The sequence below is a fragment of the Onychostruthus taczanowskii genome, unplaced genomic scaffold (assembly GCF_017590055.1).
Source record: "Onychostruthus taczanowskii isolate IOZ18803 unplaced genomic scaffold, ASM1759005v1 scaffold13, whole genome shotgun sequence".
NCBI classification, from domain to species: domain Eukaryota; kingdom Metazoa; phylum Chordata; class Aves; order Passeriformes; family Passeridae; genus Onychostruthus; species Onychostruthus taczanowskii.
The window spans coordinates 2,947,516-2,967,642 of record NW_024498462.1 but is presented as its reverse complement, the minus strand read 5'-3'; the positions used below and the strand labels follow the sequence as shown (position 1 = coordinate 2,967,642).

General features: G+C 39.5%; 1 protein-coding gene across 5 annotated transcripts in view; it reads right to left on the bottom strand.

Annotated features, from left to right (window-relative positions):
- The window catches only part of AFF2 (AF4/FMR2 family member 2), a 332,371-nt gene that overhangs the window by 68,647 nt on the left and 243,597 nt on the right, over positions 1–20,127 (bottom strand). For all 5 annotated transcript variants that reach the window (XM_041396527.1, XM_041396530.1, XM_041396528.1 and 2 more), the window contains exon 9: positions 11,372–11,409. In XM_041396527.1, coding sequence (XP_041252461.1) covers positions 11,372–11,409 — 38 coding nt within the window. The remainder of the gene's footprint in view (positions 1–11,371; positions 11,410–20,127) is intronic.

The following is a 20,127-nucleotide window of genomic DNA, read 5'->3' as shown; positions in this document are numbered from 1 at the left end:
ATACATCAAGAACCATGAAGAAGAGGAAGAAAAAATCCAACAACCCAGAAGGCAGTTTAAAAAAAATTAAAATCTGTCAAAAAAAAAAAATGGAAATCCTCAGTTATAGCTTATCCAAGATTTTATGGAGGGAAGAAAGCTGCACTCTTTTGAGCCAATACTGTTTACAGTTGCTGCAATGAAAATTCTAATTTTGTGCTCTAATGAACACAAAACGATCCATAGTCAACCTTGGCAAAACTTATAATGACTGTGTAATTGAAGTGACTTTGTCACATTAAAAAAATACTTCACAAAATTGTAGGAAACTGCCAAGAAATAAAACTCTGGGATGGGCAGTCTTGGGTATGTGACACAGGCAGCCATATCATCTTTGCTGCTTGGTACATGTCAGGATTATAAAGCTGTGAGGTATTTGTCTGCAGGTGCTCTTCTTGCAGCATATTAAGACTAATTGTGAATTACAATAAGTACCTTGTGGTGAATGTGTGACCCAGACTTTTCTCTTTAAAGACACTGCTTGTGCTGTTACACTCTCTGGCACAATCCACATGCATGGGACATGCCATATATGGAAAGCTGCCAGGTGAATCTCTACACACAGGTTGTGTGTGACATGGGTGGACCCTGAAAGAATTCCTCCATTTTGTAAATTTACAGAGAAAGGGCAACAAAGAGAGAATGGGATTGGCCCATTAGGGAGAATACAGCTTTAAGCTCTGGAATGGGCAGAACATTCTCCAAGACACCAGATTTCTCCAGAAATATCTCTGGCAGGAAAGGCTAACACTTGTCTAGCAAGTTTATGCTCACTTTCCTATCCATGTTCTGGGCTTTTTACTCTTTGACTTTCTTCCCACCCTTCCCCATACCCTGACCGCCAGCAGGGTCCATGCCTTCATCCTCCAGCAGGCAAAACCCTTGGCTCCCTCCCTCTGCCTGCAAGGACATCTCTCCACTGCCCAGGGATGGGCCAGGGCTGATGGAGGGAAGGTAAGGACCAGAAAAACAGCAGTTCTGTGTTAGTAAAGCATGTTCATATTTAACAGATGCCATGCTGAAATACAGAGGGATCAATTCACATTTGAAGTCCAAATTCTCCTCTAATCTAACTCCACTTACACAGAACTTGTATTTAAATATCATAGTTTTGATTTCAGATATGACTGACCAAATATTGTCTATTTACTTATCACAACAATGACTTCAGCAAGCACCTGGGTAACTCCTGTGAAGCACTCTAAGACCATCCCCAAATGCAGTACTAAAGCCTTGTTTTGAGTTTTCCTGAATGATCTGTGGATTGGGCACTGAAGCATCTTTAGGAGAAATAAATAAAAAAATCTCTTCCCATTTTCACCGTGGTAGGAATTTTTCCAGACATCAGTATTTCAGAAGACTTTTTACAGCCCTCTTTCACGTGAAGGACAAATCCGATTCGACATGAAGTTCCATTACGAAGAAACTGTTACATGTGATGACACTGGTTATTGAAAATTGAAATGAAGTGAGAGGAAGCTAACACCAACTTGTATGAAATTCTGCTGTCTTTGAATGACACAGGGAACTCAATATATCTAATCATCAAAGTGAAGCCCATTGGGAACCAAACTACAGTTGTATTGCAGGAGGTTGCTACTTGATTGCTAGACCCAAAAGTGCTAAGCCATATGCCACTTATTTCTGTGTCTAAATAGCTTACTGTGATTGATACTGAGAGTGGCTCTCCTCTTCACAGAGAAACAATCATGAAAACAACAGGAATTAGGGTACAGTGGATACAGATTATTTTTTACAATCCTAATTTTCAACCCTGTCAGTTCCCTGAGCTTAATGTAATTTATTCTTTAATGAATTCTAGCACATGCTCTGTATTTCCCCAGCAGAACACTAGCTTTTGCACAGACCTTAGCGTGCAAGCTGCACCCAGTATTTTTGACTCTTGCAGCTGCTGGTGTGTGGCCAGATGAGCCTGATTACAAGGGTTCGCTGTTGGCCTTGAGTGCAAAAAAATTTCCCTTCATTCTTTAGAGAGATTTTTTTTTTCCACCGTCCTTGTGCCAATCTCCTTGATTTTTCTTCCTCACTAATCTGTCTCTCTGAATCAGCCTTTTCCCAGCTCTCCTGCAGCCTCCCCACGCTCAAAGTCGCTCCAAGGGCAGCGGCAGGCCCTGGTCCGCGGCGCCCAGCTGGAGGCACAGCGCTGTGTTCACAATATGCTCACTTTCCACTTGACGAGGCCTGGAAGCCGCTGCACGGATCTGAACTGGGGTGTGCTGTGGTCAAAGAGCGTGGGACTGTCACAACACGGCCCTTCTGCCGTGACAGGGCTGCTGCAGGAGCTGATGCTCCCATTACAGGGCAATGGGAGAGCTCAGTGCAGAACACAGCACAGAAATCAGCTCCGACATCACAAGCACCCCCGCCCCAACTATGCTAATCTCTTCTTTCATCCACGATCTCTGCTAGTCACATAGTGTTACAGCAAAGAGCTCTGCACTTAAAGGCATATCTGCAGCTTTCCTGCCACTATTGATAAAAATGTTTAATACTCTTGTTAGGAGGCGCAATTTGATTACCGAACTGTTATCCAACAAATCCTGAAAACAATTCAAAGTAAATTTCCCTAATATGTCTATTTTTCTATCCTGCCAGAAGGGTTGCTAATGAATTTGCTGCTTGAATGCACAGACAGATTGGGAACTATAACTGTGCTGGCCTGGGCAACATGGCACTGGCACCAAAAACCTATTTGTACCCATGCAAAGTTCTCTCTAGAGTATGTCTTTCATCCAGAGGTGATTTTCCAATAAAATCAGCCTCGATTATTGCAAGCGCAGGAGCAATCCCTGAGGGAGTATATCAGGCAATTCAATACTAGGAAATGTTGTACTAGGCAAAATTAACCTTGTAGCAGTGTTATTTCCTGAAACATTATCTAGCTTTGCCTTTCTTTCGTATTCATTGATCATAAATGACTGGATTTTTTCCCTACTTCTTTCACTTAGAACAAGATCATTATTTTTTGTAGTTGTATTTTAAAAAAATGCTTGAATGACACCTGTTTTCCTTTTATTTCACTTACTGCCAAAGTAAAGGGCCTTTTACTGTATAGCAGCATGTTTTTGGGGCATTTAAAAGGTGGTAACAAGGAGGACCAAGTTTACGTAGTCCTGTTTTCTTGATCATGCTAAACAGAGGAATCCTACTAGATATATAATCACAAGGCCAAACCAGAAAGAAAAGGAAACTTCATTGTCCCCTTGCACACCAACAAGAAGTAGGAGAAATGCCAATGAAATTTGTGGAGTTTTACAGTCCAAAGGATAGCAGGCACAGGCCCACAGATTTTAAAGATACAGCTGGGGAAATAGAGATTACAAGGATAAAGCTACTGCACTGTAGCTTTATCCACTGCCTCCTACCAAGCTCTCCAAGGCAGGGATCTTCATCTGGAGAGTGTCTGGAACATGTTTGAATCTAACTAAACCACATAGTCTTACACATACTCTAACAGTAACAGTTCTGCTCTGGTTATTTATCTTCCAGCAACACAAAAATGGTCTAACAGTGAAATTCAGGGGTACGAGATCTGAATGCTGGTTCCTGTGCTGGATTCAGCCAGCTCTACTGAAAACAGCAGCACAGGTTCTCCCAGTTATATCAAGATCAGGAACTCCCTTCAGTTTTCTTAGCATTTGTTGATTGGTTGCAATACTGGAAACACATTTTTAAAGCATAAATATAAAAAGGATCACAGGTAGTTAGAAAATAGTTGTAACTTGAAGCAACACCCAAAGCAAACATTTGGAATAATGGTTTGAATAAATGCTAAGTAATTTAAAATTAAAAATAATATCCAGGAAGACAAATATAAAATCTAAAATGATCAAAACCACAGGATGAGTGAGGAGGAACAAATGGGTTCTTCTTTGATCAACAGCAGATACATGCTAAAACTGGAAAGAAAATATTGACATAAACTAACTTTTTTACCCATCAAAAAGAGTCAGGAAAAATAAAGTTTTGCTTGGCTCTAACTTTCATTTTTTCACAACTTTTAAAAATGGAGCAAAATTTAATCTTGACAAGCTGCATCACAATGAAGGTGCAAAAATGTTTTGAAAAATAACAAAAGTGACCCAGTTAAAACAAAAATACTTTTTCCCCATCAGCTGCAAGACTTCTGACAAACTTTAGAGAAATGCATGATTAGCCTTGATCGTCTGGCACCTACATGTCTCTGTAAATACAAATGTAAGGACTCTCCAGGTGTCTGAAGTTCTGTGATGGCCACAGCACCTCGGCAGCTGAGGGGCATCTCACAGCTGGATACAGCCAGCGGTGCTTGAGATTGATGGTGTGCACTCAGATGTGTAAGAGATAAGCTGAAGGAGCTCTCAGGGTCTGTCCATCTCGTTGTCTTGTAAGCAAGCAGCGTGCACTACACGGGCCCTGCGGTAATTGAAGCACCCCTATAAATTACGCAATCAAATCGGAAGCGTTTCGCTGTAAAAGCGCATTGCGCTCATTTGAAAAACGCGCGCTCTCTCCAGGTACCTGTTGTGGTGGTAGCTGAAAACCTTAATAAAGCACTACCTGTTTTATATTTCAGAGCCTACCAATGTGACTCATTTGTACAGTTTTAAGTCCAAACAAACTGCTAGTCAACTAAATTATAACTTATTACCACAGGCTACAGCCTTTTAATACATTCTGTGGTTGGAACAGGACTGATTTACTGCTTTGGGCCTGCCAGTAGTTATCATGCATCATTTCACTAGAAATAAAAATAGCCCTACTGTGGTTATCCTTTGGACTGATAAAAATTTATTTAACAAGATGTATCAGAGGAACAAATTCAGAAAATAAAGGTAAAATATTAAATAGACTTATGATTTTATGTCTAAAGTACTACATCTTGCAGCTGCTGTGATGACTTTGGAATAAAGCAAATGGTACTGCAAAAAGGAAGAAAGATCTAAAGGAGCAATTGAACTCTGATAAAACCACATGGGGATAGCTGAATTGTCAGAGCTTTGCAAGAGTCAAAATTTACATAAAAATCAGTATTTAGGGATTAATGCAATATCATCAAAAAAGATTTAATATGTGCGTTTCTTTGCAAACAGTTGAAAAGCAGGAGTTCTATAATCCATTTCCAACACTAACCTTTAACTTGTGAGAGTAAAGTAATCCTTTGCAACATTTCACATTCTGCTGAGGAAATGTAGCCCCTAAACAAAGCCCACTGGAGATCAGCAGCAGCCTGTGCCTCTTGGTTCCACTGCAGGTGCTGACCCTGTGGGTCTGTACATACTGCACCACAGGGCCCAGCTGGCAGAATCTGGGGCATTTTGTGAGATTTTGGAGGGGCTTTATTGCTCGTGCAATAAACCAATCCCATTGACCAATCATTGCCCCTCTGAGGATTCTTAAATGGACAGACTAGGAAGATCAGGGGCTAAAGAACATTGTCTATAATTGACTGTAAGTGGGCTTTTCCCTGGATTTCTGCTGGGGATTTGAGTGCTTTTGCATGCTAGACTTAAAGTATTAAAACATAAATATGAATGGATTTCTTTGAGAAATGAATATGGGCAGGCAGTTTAGGCACTATGTTATAATGGATTTTTAGAACTAATTGAATTGGTACTGTCTGATTTAGTAGTTCACCAGAAATAGTCTGAAGAGAAATGTCAGGAAGGAAGGTTTAGAATCAGACATAAACAGGTGGCATGTGGAAATTGCTTATAGCAGGTTTGGGGTTTTTGTTTCTTTAAAAGTGGTTTAAGTCCTTTAGTAAATGTCCTGTACATATAGAGAAATGTCTATGGGTACCAATGGCCCACAGGTGCCTGTGCATCCACGTATGTACATATATATATATATGTAAAAATATATACACAGAAGAATGGAATAATTTGGGTTGGAAGGGATCTTACAAAGGTCAGCCCAACCCCCCTACACTGAGCAAGGACATCTTCAACTAGATCAGGCTGCTCAGAACCCTGTCAACCTGACCTCGAATGTTAAAAACCTTTTCCTTATATTGAAGTTAAATTGACCCTCTTTCCCATACATATATGTGGCCATCCTCCCATACAATTATCCATGAATGGGAGGCTTTTTCAACCTCGTCATGACACACTTTTTTAATCCCTTTTTAAACACAGGCCAGGAGATACCTGCAGTGGAAGAGCTGCATGTGTACCAATAGCATGCTGCCTCTTCCCTACTTCTATTGGGTACAAGTGCCTGATCTGGCTGGTCAAAAACAAAACAACTTTCAGAGTCAGCCCACTGGCCTGCATTTTTGCCAGTGGGAGCAGGAGATCTGTTTATGGTTACTGCTATTGCTGCATACATTAAGTGACCCTCAGAGCCTGACCCGCTCCCCTCCTGCTTAGTGAGTCAATAAGAAAATCCTTTGGCTCTGCATGACTTGCTTAGACCTCAGACCTTCCATGCAGAATAAGGTCTAGCCAAGGAGGCAAAAACAAGGTGCCACTCCAGCTGGTAAAACAAAGATATTTTTAAAGTGCAGTCAGGAGAAACAGGCACTCCTATCCCATGTATAATCAAGGATGAAAAGGCCACGAAAAATACCACTGCGCTTTGCAAATGAGAGGTCAATTGAAATGTCAAGATATCAAATGTTAATGGATTGCATTTCCAATGATGGTTGGGACAGAAAACCATACCAAGTCAAGTCAGATGCCCTTCAGAGGAGAAGATGAATTTTATGGCAGGAAAAGACAATAAACACCAGAAATCTTGCTGGTTAACAAACTCGTGGCTGATGGAAAACAAATATATTTTGCAGCAGGATTTTAACACAAGCTATAATCTCAAAACATGTATCTGGAAGTCATTAAAACTACAGCAAATTTAAGCATATGCAGGTGTTTGGGGAAAATGCCATTACTTTCTACTGAAGATTTTAAAAGGGACTATAAAAGAAGGGAATATAAAGGACACTCAAGGAAGGCAATGTTTTCTTCCCTGAAGCAAGAAGTTGCTTCCAATATTTTCACACTTCTACAGAATTTCATGGACTACATAACTACACTCTTAAGAGCACTCATTTTCCATTTAAAAATTCTAATTTCTTTCTTACAAAACCCTTGCATTTTATATTGTTGGATGACATCAAGTTTTAGCCAAACCATTTTTTCGCCTGCCCACATTTTCCCAAGGAATCCATGTGGCCATTTTCACAAACTGTAATCTGAGACATTTGTTTAGAGTGACATTATATTCAGTCCATAGTCAGAAGGGCTTTGCCATGCAAATAACTCATCTCTTTGTATGAAGACCTGAAAAGAACATGACAATCTTCCTAACACTGTTTCTGCCCAACACAGCAGACATAGAGTCTTCCTTTTCAATTGCAGGGACACTTGCCTGTGTCTGTATAGTTCACTGGTGGGCTAATCTACATTATTAGTGGATCCGGAAGACTCCTTGGTCTATACAACAGAGGGATGTAATATCAAGAACAAAGAAAAGTGACTCATCATTTTCTCTTTTCTGAAAGAATAACTACTTGAGTGGATTCCAGTGAAAATATGAGGAAAAGGGTTTAAAACAAACAAAAAGATTGTTTTTCCCCACACTATGGTGCTCAATGTCACACAACATTGTGGTGACAGGAGGTATAAACTGACTTCACGAAAGACTGCATGGAAAGCCTCCTAAAAACAGGATGTGTGTTTCTGGAAGTGCAAAATGCTGTGTGCAGGAAGGTGGGAGGATACTCCCCACGGAGGAGGTCTCTGTAATTGCTGTTCTTTGCCCCCCACCTTCTGCTGCTGGCAGAGACAAAGCCCTGGGCTGGCTGACCTCCAGTCCACGTTAGTGTTGAGGCTGCCAAGCCAAGTGCATCTCTACTTGAGAGGGGGGACTACCCTGGATTTGGGGGGATCCTGCAGCTCAGCCCGCCTCAGGACAAATGATGTGATCCAAGTCAACATGAACATGATTCCTCTAAATTTTATGCTGATGTGAGCTCCCCTTGTCCACACAAGTTCAGAAAGAAATCTGTGTTTCACAACAAAGTTATAGTGGGGTTTTAATTATATCACTGTTTTTCCCCTCTTGCACCAAATAACAGGGTATATAAAAGATCAGTTCCTCTGGATCTGCCCTACTTCAAAACCATCTCTCATGTAACAAATCTTTAGAAATCAGAAACCCTCCACAGAGAGAAATTGTTTAAGTCATGTTACCTCTTTCGGATGCAGGGATAGAAACAGCTTGATAAGGACCAGCAAGTAGATAAGCATGTAGGACTTCCATCCAGGAATCCCTTTTGTACCACAGACTCTCAGTGTAAACATGGATAAAATCAATGGGAGAAAGCAAGTGCTCCTTACATAACAAGGCCAGGAGAGCATAAATCAGTTATATGTAATGGATTGAGCAGATATGGGGCCCACCTTGGTGTCATACACCCTCAAAAAAGGGTCTTTTGCTTTTGGGGGAAAAAAAAAATCAGTTCTGCAGATACAGAGATTTCTTAGCTATTTTCTGAGTGCTTATTTAGAGTAATATTATGTAAGATGATGCTACCAATACATAAAGACGAGTTCTGAGGATGCCTTGTACCTTCCAGTACTACAAGCACCACGGAATTGAAGCCAAGCCTCCTTTCTGAAGCAGCCAAGTGCCACTGCACCTACTTGGGCCATCAGGAAGCTCCCAAGATAGTCCGAGCACCAATATACCCTTGGGCATTGAGAAACCAGCTGCTTGGCTGCCTTACTGAACTGCAAAAAGAAAACTTCCTTGTTTTTCCCCCTTTCCTTGTATTTCCGCCTTATTTAATGCTGTAGGGATTCCAGAGAACATAAAAGAACAGTAAAATTCCTATCAAATATTACACCAGCAACATTAATTAACTGAGCAATGAAAAGTAAATAGACCATTTCTATAGAAATCTTCATTGTGCTCCTAAACTAATACATTAAATGGTGGCACTATTGGCTCTATCCAAGGACTTTATATAACCTACAGTCTTTAAAAGGAAGTGATTTTTACTTCAGTTTTGGAACACAAGAACTATGTCAGCATAAGGTAAAAACAAGGAAATTTTTTATGCTAATGACAACTGCGAATATTTTATATATATATTTATATATGTAAAAAAATATATATATTATAGCAGATGTCAAATGCAGTTAGATTCAACTACTTATTAGTGCATGGCTTTTAGCCAAAAGCAATTCACATTTGCAGAAGTGTACTATCACATATGTCTTAATAATAAAAATGTGTTTTTAAAAATGTATGTGATAAGTCACATATGGTAGAAGGAATCTGTACAGCTTTCAGGCCTTATGACAATGGAAGCTACTAACTTTATTTTGCATAGCTGAAGATCATTAAAATTCAAGTGAAATTCTCTTTGCCATTTGAGAGCTACAAAAGCAGCAACCAAAAGCTGGCCAAGCCTGGGCTGTACTAAGTGTGGCTCTGACACTTATACAAATGCAATCCATGGCTACTACTGCTATCTTAAAGACACTTTTCTTTCTTTTACTCAGAGAGCTTTAGCATACACTCATACTTGTACACAGGTACCTTAAATGGTTACGTCACTGAACAAAACTAGGCAGATTTTTCAGCTGTTTTGTTACGCACAGTGTAATTAATGTGTATAATGGATCCCCTAGGGTACTAATTGAAGCTGCCACCATGAACATAGTCAAGGAGAAGTTAAACAACCAGCTGGGGGAAACATGACAGGGTGAAATACACACATGTAAAGGGAAAGAGTGAGACTGTCCATCTGGCCTTCTTTCATCTCAAAATCTTACCCTTACTCAAGTCCTATAAAAAACAACCTAAATCACCATTTACCTCCAACTCCCAAATCTTCCTGATGGATTAACTTGGCTTCAGTGGCACATACATTCTATTTAATAACTGCAGTGCTCAATGCCTCTGTTATAAGTGGGAAGATACACTTCAGTTGAGTCAGTCTTGAGAATTTGACTCAAAATGTATTAAAAAAGTGTATGATTGATAAATGATTATTTTGGAACTGTTCCCCAGGAATTTCATCACCTTGCAACTCCTGGATCCTGTATAATGTGAGGTGAAAATGCAGCTCATTTCACTCTCTATTAAACAACCCCCAGCTAACAATGACTTTAATTCAGCTTGCACTGAATTTGAACTAGCCCTATAGGCAAGAAAGGTCCCTTGTCTTATTACAAGTTTCACATGCTATCAGGTTCTTGCTAGATCCTATTTCTAATTTTTATCAGACTGAATGAAACATAAGGAGAGAGTGATTTATGGTCATCTGACATATCGCCTAATCACTCCAAGGAGTGTTCATACACATTTTGTGTTCACTTTATAAGGTGTGAATGACTATACATGATGGAATCCAAGTGACAAATAGAACTGTACTCTTCTGTTATGTGTGCTAGACCACAATGACTGGGGAGTCCTGTCAGTGCATGTTCTCACAAACACAAACACACTCCAGTCTAAAAGTCAGCATTATCAGCAAACTGCTAAAAAAATAAGAACTCTGTCTTTAACAGGAATATACAGTTACTGGGACGTAGTTAAACTGCTATGAATACCTACTGAAGTTTAAATATGTGTTTTTATTGGTACATAAGAGCCCATTAGGACTGGAGTATTCATTATTTAAGCAGAATAACTGATGCTGTTAGCTTTAACTGAAAATGCCTTTTCTCAAAGAGCCAGGACATCTATACAGCAACTTTCTTAATTCAATGATATATGGTTTAGTGTTGCTGCTAGTGCCCTAAGATTTAAGAACTTATCATAAAATGCCCTTGAAATTGCTCCCTGGTAGCTTGCTCATCCTTCACAAAGTGCTGTGCAAAGAGCAGAAACATGCATGTGTGTATGGTGTAAGAGAGGCACATGCACAGAGGGAGAAAGCTCTTCATCAACAGGATAGCAAAGCCTTGATACATAGGTGCAAAAGATTCCCATGTGCACAGAAATTATTTGGCACATTCCCAGTTATTTCCCCCATCAGACATTCTCGAGGATTGCAATTAAAAATCATAATCTTTTTTGCATGTAAAAACCTCCCCAAGGCTAGAAGCGCTATGTATTGAGTATGATTGTGATTATTTGGCAGCTATTCATAGACAACACATTAATTTATGGAAACTGGATGAAACTTAAGGAGTGCAATCATTAGGGACACATGAGAAATCGAAAGCTTTCCTCAATGATACTGACCTTTTTACTACTATGATTAGGGGCAACATGAATTCCATTATCTCTTTCATCACCCCTCTTACAGTCTTTTTAGTCATTGTATACAACGATGTCATTAAACTTGCATTTTCAAAGGGATATAAAAATAACTTACTTTACAGGAATGTTTCTCAATTTTGTCTTTTCGGCAGCCTGTAAACACAAGAGGGGTGGGGGAAACAAATCATTAAGCAAGAGCCACACCAAAGCAAGCAAACATCAGCCATGGGAGCTCTTCACCAGCAACATCCCAGACTGTGGGACCATTCAGAGAGATAGTGCTGGGTCTGAAAGGCTCCTGTCCCAGTTTGTGATATCAGTGGGGTTTGTTTATTTTTAATGGCCACCAGTCTTTAGCAACTGCTCATTCAGGGCTGTTACTTCATTTCCCACTCTGAGGTCTGGCCCCTTTGTCACAAGCTATCTGTCCTTATCAGGAGCAAGAACAACAACAGGAAGAAATAGAGGGAAGAACAGATTCCATTTCCAAAACTGTTTTTATTCACCAGCAACAGAAAAGGGCAAGAGATGACCAAATGTTCAGATCAATTTCCTCTTGTGAAACCTTTGAGAAAACACACTCCAAATCATCTAAATGAGTAAATCTTTGGGCCCCTCGGCCTGCACCACCTCAGACATGGAGCCTGCTTCCAGTTTATTGCTGAACCCATTGATCTGTGTACAGTCCATTTATCATTCATGAAAAGAGCCAGTGATCTTCACAGTATATTAGAAGAAACAACTCAGATCATCTGTCAACGGCCCTCTTATTTCTGTTTCCCTCTCCACGGGGATTTCATCTCCTTCGATTCTTCTTGAATTAAAATGTTGCTAAGCAACACAGCTGGGGGCAGCGATGGCAGCGCCGCGCCAGTCTATCACACCGCTTAAGCCGCTCGAGATGCTAGCGGAGACTTCTCCCTTTAATGCTTCTCTGGCATAATTATGTAATCTGAACCGACCTTGCATCCCACTCTTGTTTTGTTCAGAATAGGTAAATAATATTTTAAAGGAAGAGGGATGGAAATATAACTGGCAGAGAAAGCTAGTGTCGTATCATTTCGGAGAATTCCTCCTGGTGTTTGCAGAACAAGGCTGTAATAGATTTAAATGTGGAAAGTGGTCAGATGGTTGGTGAGATTACAAGCACAGAGAGTAGCGAGAGGCAGAATTAAGACAACTGATCCATAAACCCATTACAGAAAGGAAAGTTTTAGTGCCTAATTACCTCCAGAGGTATTTTTACAAAGCCTGCCGACATTTAGGAGAAGGGTTATGGTGAGGAACTTTAACCTCTGCTATACTTAGAGATGGAAATAAAATGGTTCCTACATAGGAAGTGTGAATATTAGTGGTTCAGAAATATTCTCATGTAAGCCCCTGACAAATTAAATCCTTTATGAAAAATTATGAACTTTTGAGACTTCTGGGATCTGCACAACTGGGTTCCAAATTTTGCCAGAATGAATTTTCCCTTGAGCTCTACAATGGGGCTAGTTTTTCAAAATACCTGCTGTTTTGGCACTTTTTCCTCCCATCATAGCAAAGGTAGTATCTGCATTTAAATCCATGAAAATCCCTAATAATGAGTTTAAAATTTGGGAGAAAGAATGAGAGCTTGTGAAAGCTTGGATGGTGCAATGGCAATCCTTTGGGCTGGCTCCCAGCTTGCAAAGAAAAATGTGTTTGTTTCAGTTAGATTATATTTTCCATCTAAAGAATAAATCAACGAATGCATGATAGGAATCAATTACATTAATTGTACAGTAGGGGTGCTAAATAAAACACTTAAACCTCAGGAAATGCTCAACTTCAGATTGCACAAGTAATTGAGAAAAATCCAAGCCTAATTATGCCTTCTCAAACAAGCTTATGATGAAATGGGGTCCCTGCCTCAACAGTGAGATAATGTGATTGTGTCTCTTTCCAATAGTTCTCTGCAAATGCAGAGTCAGAAGCATGCTATTAAGAAACTTTCTAAGTCATAAACTACACGTAACAACACAAAAATGCTTAATTTAAAATGAACTTAAACCCCATCAAAAATGGCATTTCAGTTTCCCGAACTTCCCACTAAAATCCAAGTTTCAGTGCCATCCTGCAGGAGACTAAAATTATTTTTAAAGCTCAAAAACATTCTTCCACAATGTCAGAATTTTATTTTAGACTGTAGAGTGGTATTTTCCTTGATTCCTATATACCAAATAGCTGGACCATAACAATTCTGAGTTCAAGCATGTGAACCTTGCATCTAAATCAAGGTTTTCCCCTGAATTATTCAAAAAATCACTACACAAAAACAGGTATCAAAATACAGATAAAGAAGAGAAAATAGCAGAGAGGAGAGCATCTAGGATCACAAGTAAATAATGATAATGCAGTTGATTTAATACAAAGTACAGCAGAATATATTCTGGAGAGCACATGTGCGATGGTGTGAGCTAAACTGTTTACATGAAAGATTAAAGAAGATGAAGATATTTCAGAGAGTGAGAACTGGCAATGTCAAAGTCACAGAATATTAAAGAGCAGAGTCTAAACTGCATGTTTGATTTTTGACCACTTAGCTATGTCTATCACAACCATTTACCCTGAAAGAAAGGTAGCAGTTTCAGGAAGAAAGAACTACAGATACATTTTGTTTTATTGGACTGTGAACCTTCTAGCACATATCTTTCCCTAGATTTTTACATGGAGAATTGCCACCTTTTTTTTTCCTTTGTTGCCAGAAAGTCACACTTTCCTTACTCGTAAGAAAAGACAGACACTGGAGGAACAGTGTCCTTCACACAAATGCTTGCTTATACAAAACTGAAAAACCATTACAAGTGCTTGGGTTAATCCACATGCCAGCCCAGTTTAATGTTGGAATCTCAGACAACTGGTCATTTCCTGTTACAAAGGATTCACTTTGAGTGGGATCACGGTGATGTCAAACACAGCACACAATATGCCAAGGATTCCATCTGAGAAAGAAATGCAGGACCTGTCCTTCTGTTTTTATTTGTCTTGTAGGTGTTGCTCATTCATTTTTCAAAGCGTATTTGTTGCGATATCATGAGCATGCCCAGTGGCAGAAGATAAAGGAAGGCAAAATCAAAGTGACATTGAGTAACTCTACACATTAAGCTTTGATGCAGAAACATATTGTTTGAAAATATTTGGTGTGCAGCAGGTCTGTCAATTAGAGCTAATTATTTTTCTCTGATCAGGAAGAATGCAATCTTGTTTTAGGCAGGTTTCTTTGAAATGCACGTCTTTTATATAACTTCATTATAGGAAAATACTTCTTCCAAATTACTTCTTTTCTCAGCTGCTTAGCTATTGACTCAAATTGTCTGTGTTGAGTAGTTCTCTGCTTTGATAATTAACTTTTGATCATTACTGAATTTAGCAGCTCTAGTCAGATGTGTTCGTAGCCATCCTCCTCAACTATTTCAGTGTTCATCGCCTTTAATCTTTGAACAAAATGATCTCATTGAGCCTCCATCAGCCTTGCTACTCAGTTAATAATTCCTATTTCTCATCTTCACAACTGAGTTTGATTTGTTTTAGACTTGATGCAAGCTTTTGATTATTAATTTAATATATTTCAAAGACAAACACGTTTTAAGAGTTATTTTTTTTATCTTATATTCCTAGGCCTTTACAAGTAAGAAATTGGTTTTAACTTCACAATGACTCCTAAACTTCATGTATTAAAAGTATCATCTAGAAACAGAGCAGGTGGGAGGTCCCTAAACCCCCATATATGTGCCCTGAGTGACAGATGCTGCTGCCAAAGACTGAAATGAAATTGGACTGGTATAATGCAATATTCAATGGGTGTTAGGAGAATTACATCATGGGACCTTTGCTAATTTTGAGCTTGAAAACATGCATTAAAATAATTTAGGATGATTAGAAAATGGAAGTCAGAGTGAACCAGACAATCATTCCACTTTAATTTGTAATTTTCTTCTGATTTTTTTTTAACAATTATGGCCTCTGAATAATTGTGCTTCTGCTCCCTAAGACCTTATTTCAGCAGCTGACTCCAGTGCTGAATAAGAAGGAAAAAGATGAGGAATGTGTGAAAAGCAGTAAGACACAGAGGCTCATCCATCAGAGAGTTTTTGCCCAGGAATGTTTTACCCTGATTCTGGTAGCTGTGAATGACTCCTACCTCTACACCTGATTTTGGTGCTACTTGTTTTACTATTAGCTGAAGAGGCACCTGCACCTGTGCTGTACTTGTTCTGTAGTGTGGTTTACCCATAAACTTACTTTGTTAGAGGGTATTTAATTATTACACAAAAGACTAAACATGGTCATAAGCACAAACTACTTCTAGATTATGAACAAGGACTGCAAAATGTGAAAATGATGCTTTTATTTATCACTATCAATTACCTGACTGGCTTTTGGATTGAATGAACCAGAAAAAGTATACCAGCCAGTAAACCTTTCTTACATAACAAAGGAGAGATGAATGAACTGAAAGAGGACAGCTCAAAAATAACCAAGTAAAATAGTTGGCATCTGCAAAATGCAAATTATATTTTTGGTGAACTGTTACAGGTGAAGGTTCTGCTATCCAAAGAAAATATGTATTTTCCATTGCATAACTGAAAACCCAGAATTTTCATTGAAAACTATTTGACTCTGAGAAAGTGAGATTAGACAAAATTTTTTTTCCAAGAATGCCCCCTCACCCTCTTCATTCAGAAGCACTGGTGAGCCAGGTAAGAAGGCAATTTCTGAGTCTCAAAGTATCTCTTAGGGTGAGACAGAGGACGTTTCACGCCATTGAATGTGTGGGCAGAAGAAGGCAGGCCTTCATGCCCAAACTTTCCTCCTTTTTCCACGAGCAGCTGCAACTCTGACTCAGGTTTATTTCCCAGTTTCTAACCACCTCTGCCTGCTTGGGTGAACAGCCAAGTGACTACACAAATAACTTTATAAGCCACCACACTCTTCTCCTGTGCTGTAAGTATAGAAGAGACTTCCCAGAGACTTGATTCAACAGTACAGTAAAAACAAAGATACTTTCCACATTAGTTAAGTTTTATATATAGTTTATATCTCCTCCTAGGTTATAATTTGTTTTGGAAATTATGTCATGCTCTTATTTATATATAAAGCCTTCTCTATGATCCTAAGTAACCAGCCCCAACTGATTGACTGTGCTGTGCTCTGATTCCCTGATGATACAGTTGGTGCTAAACACAGCTGGACCTCCTCTGGAGGAGGAGAATATGGTGTGCAGCAAACAAACCATCCAGAATTGAGCTGGGAATCAGAAAGCCAAAACCCAAGGCTTAAAGGATCAGTATGTGTGTGTATAAATATGTGTGTTGTGTTCCTCAATTTTTTATCCTTCATTAGTTACACTCTCCTCTACCTGTCCCCTAATGTCAACAGAGGAGATTGTATTTCTTTCTTGCTAATTGCCTTTGACATGAAGTTGGCAACCTTGCATTTGAGATTCTGTGTGTGATGTTCCCAGTCAGTCTCACCTTGAGGACAAAAAGGCCAATGTTACTGTTTCTAGGACCAAAAACAATGGAAAAGATATTGCCCTCCTCATGTCACAGTTTTAAAAATGAGTATTTTCCCCTCAGGATTCAAATGTTTGGAATGGTTAGCCAAAAACCATTTTTTGTGCTATCAAGTCACCAAGCATGTGGTATCAGCAAATCAGAATGGTTCACTGAGCCCTCGCTGTGCATGAACCACAGAGAGCTCCCATCATTGCTTTGAGCAGTGCAGTACCCTTCATGGCTTCACAGGGAGATGCTCAGGAGTACTTGAAATACTGCAAATTTCAATTGTTGCAGTGGAGGTTGGGTAAAACAAAACAAAAAAAAAAAGAGTTTAAGTGATCAAATCTAAACCAGTCTGTCTGTGGTTTAGGAGTCACCTTCATCCTTGACGAACGTGAACTTCTTTTAACTGAGCAACAACATGGATATATTTGGGCTTCTATCAGCAGTTTTTTCCAAAACCCTGTCTTCCATCAGTGTAATGGTCTAAATCGAACTAAGAAAGCATGCAACAACAAATGTGGCCACTTCCAATTTTTGAAGAACTATTCTATACTTTTTAAAATTGTTTTTAACAGAGAAATAAGCCACACATGCTCTGAGTGCACGCTGCACTCCGAGGAGCGCTTGGCTGCTTGTGTAGACATATCTGAGCTGGTTTTAAATTAGCCAGTGTGGATACTGTGAACATTGTTGCTTCTGCCACACAGGTTTCGTTTACTCAGTGTCTTTGGTGAACTTTACAATAGAAACTGTTACAGCTATCTGTCAGTGAGCAGCCCTGCTGCAAAGATAACTCACATAACATGTTTGCTTATTTTAGGGCTTTAGTACTAATGTGCCTTGACAAAAGAGGCTTGAAACAGTGTTTTCCTCTCCCATAAAAATGCTCTTGATGAGAAGCTGCTTTGTGTATTAATTTTGAGGCCTCAATTCAACAAAGGAGAAATTGTAACATGACATTACAAATTCTACTGCTTCTGCTTTTGCAGTCCTAAGAATCATTGTAACCTATCCCAGGTGACTCTGCCTTGTCAGGGGAGTTGGACTTGACCTCCTGAGATCCCTTCCAACCCTGGAATTCTGTGACTGTCAAGTTAATTTAACAATGCTAGCCAATGTCTCATAAAACCTAGCAGATATAAGTGTTCCTACACTATCAGCTATGGCAGAGAATTGAACTCTTTCTAGAGCTAGACCTGATTTTTTCATTAGAATTGTTTTGTTTGGAAAAGAACTATACATCCCTGGTGAAAGAAATTTGGAAAACTGTACTGAATGGTCCATGTTTAAGAAAAAAGATCCACATTGAAATTGTGGTTTGAAACATCATTTCCTGGAAATTAATTTGTTACAAATTGATCACAAATGACAAAAGTCTACTGGATGATAATCCTATTGTGAAAATAAAAAAGATCTATTGGTAACTAAAACTCAGTATTTGCCATTGTCTTATTTACTGATGATTTTTCTAAAATGTGTGTTTGCTTCAACCCTCCAGAAGGCTAACAAATAATAAAAAAACCCATTCCTTGCTGGGTTTACTGCATAGCTGTACTTCATCATGCTAATCACATGATTAAAAAATTGAAGAGGCAGAAGAAACATAGAAAAGGTCAAGAATCCTTTTTAAGAGAAACAAAAAGTTTTCCCCAAACTTCCTTCAAGGAATAAGCAGCAAAAGGTTTGTTTCAAAGGATATCCTGTGACCTTACTGTCCAGCTGCAGACAGTCACCACAATCTGAGTATTGTTCAGTTTCACAGTTCTAGCAGGAGAACCATCTTTTGTATCCCTGGAACTTATCTGAAGAATGCTGATATTTTGTGGTCCTGCTATTAAGGTCTCTCTCTCTGTATGAGGTGTAGTTTTAGAGTGCAGTGCCTGATTGTTACTTTTGCAATGTTCACTTGCCCTGCCACAATGGACAGGCAGACACCTCAAGATACAGCCCCTTGAACCCCTGCTCATTTGCAGTTTATGCCCTTAGGTTTCCCTTTGTGATAAAGGCCTTTATTCATTTCTTTGGGAACCCAACCTATCCTTAGTCTTCTCCCACTTTAAGTAAATGAATAGTTTCCTAAGGGCAGAGTCACAAGTATCAGCAGTGGCAGTGAACTGATGCTGCTGCTGTTCATGCTGCCCATTTATTTCCTGTGCAGGAAATAAAGACTTTGAGGATTTTAATTTGTACTGAACATTACATCTATACTGAATGTTAAATGTATTACAAGCAGACAACAGAGGTAAACACATGTGAAGTAACACTTTGCTGACCTTGGTCTGGTTTAGTACATTGCTCAGATTATTTAGCCTATTGCTAAATTGCACAGTTCCAAAAATTAGACTTAATAGTATTGCCATGAAGTTGGGAATTTTGAAAAGCAAGCACACTCTCCATGAGAACACCCTGCTCAAATCAATTTCACTGTCACACTCTGGTCCTGACCTGTGTCTGTGGGCAGGGAGATGTCTTCTGGGAAGATTGATCCTGCCAGCACAGAATAGAGCACCTACAACCCCAGCAAACCTTGCAGTGGCAGATGAATTCATCCTAAGAAAAATTAAGGTGTTTAGCTTTCATTACTGTTCTCTTTCTGGAATACCTCCAGGAGAGATCAGCTTTCACTTCTCTCCTTATTCTGGCTGACAGAGGCTAATTACTGGATTTATCATGCCCTTTCCAGCACCTACTTTATGGCTTTTCTGGTCACCTGTGAGTCCCTCCTTCAGCCTTTTGCTCCCTATCTCAAACACAGCACTAGCAGTATCCTCTATCAGTTTAAAAAACTCCCAGGAACTCAGATTTTGCAGTTCATAGACAGTTGCTTAGGCTTTTATGGAAGAGCAGTGCTGCAGATGGCCAGTGTAAGAAAACCAGACACTTTCTTCACCAAAATGCTCCACGAGACATTCATGATAAAAATCCCACTCACCTTCTGAGGAGAAAAGGGAGATAAATGTGTCCTATGTGGTCAGATTAGTGAGTGTTGAGCACTGAGATGGCCTGCAGGTATCACAGACTTCAGATTTATTTTACAGGACAGTATGGCCAAGGCTGGCTTTTCTCTTAGCAACAACAATGCTGGGGTTGATCAATTCTCTCACCTGCTGCCTCTGCTTCATTGCCAAAACACTACAGGGCTTTTGCATAAGTAGCATATATAGCAAGAGGCTCTGGCAAAATATATTTTCCTCATGCTTATAATAAAGACTCCTTTAAAAAAATTGTGTGCAACCATGCACACAGAGAGTACATGGCCCATCCTGTGGACTGAAAGACTCCTCTCCCTCTTCTCTCCCAACCCCAAAAGGCTGCAGATCTCCAGCATCAGGTTCTTATGGCT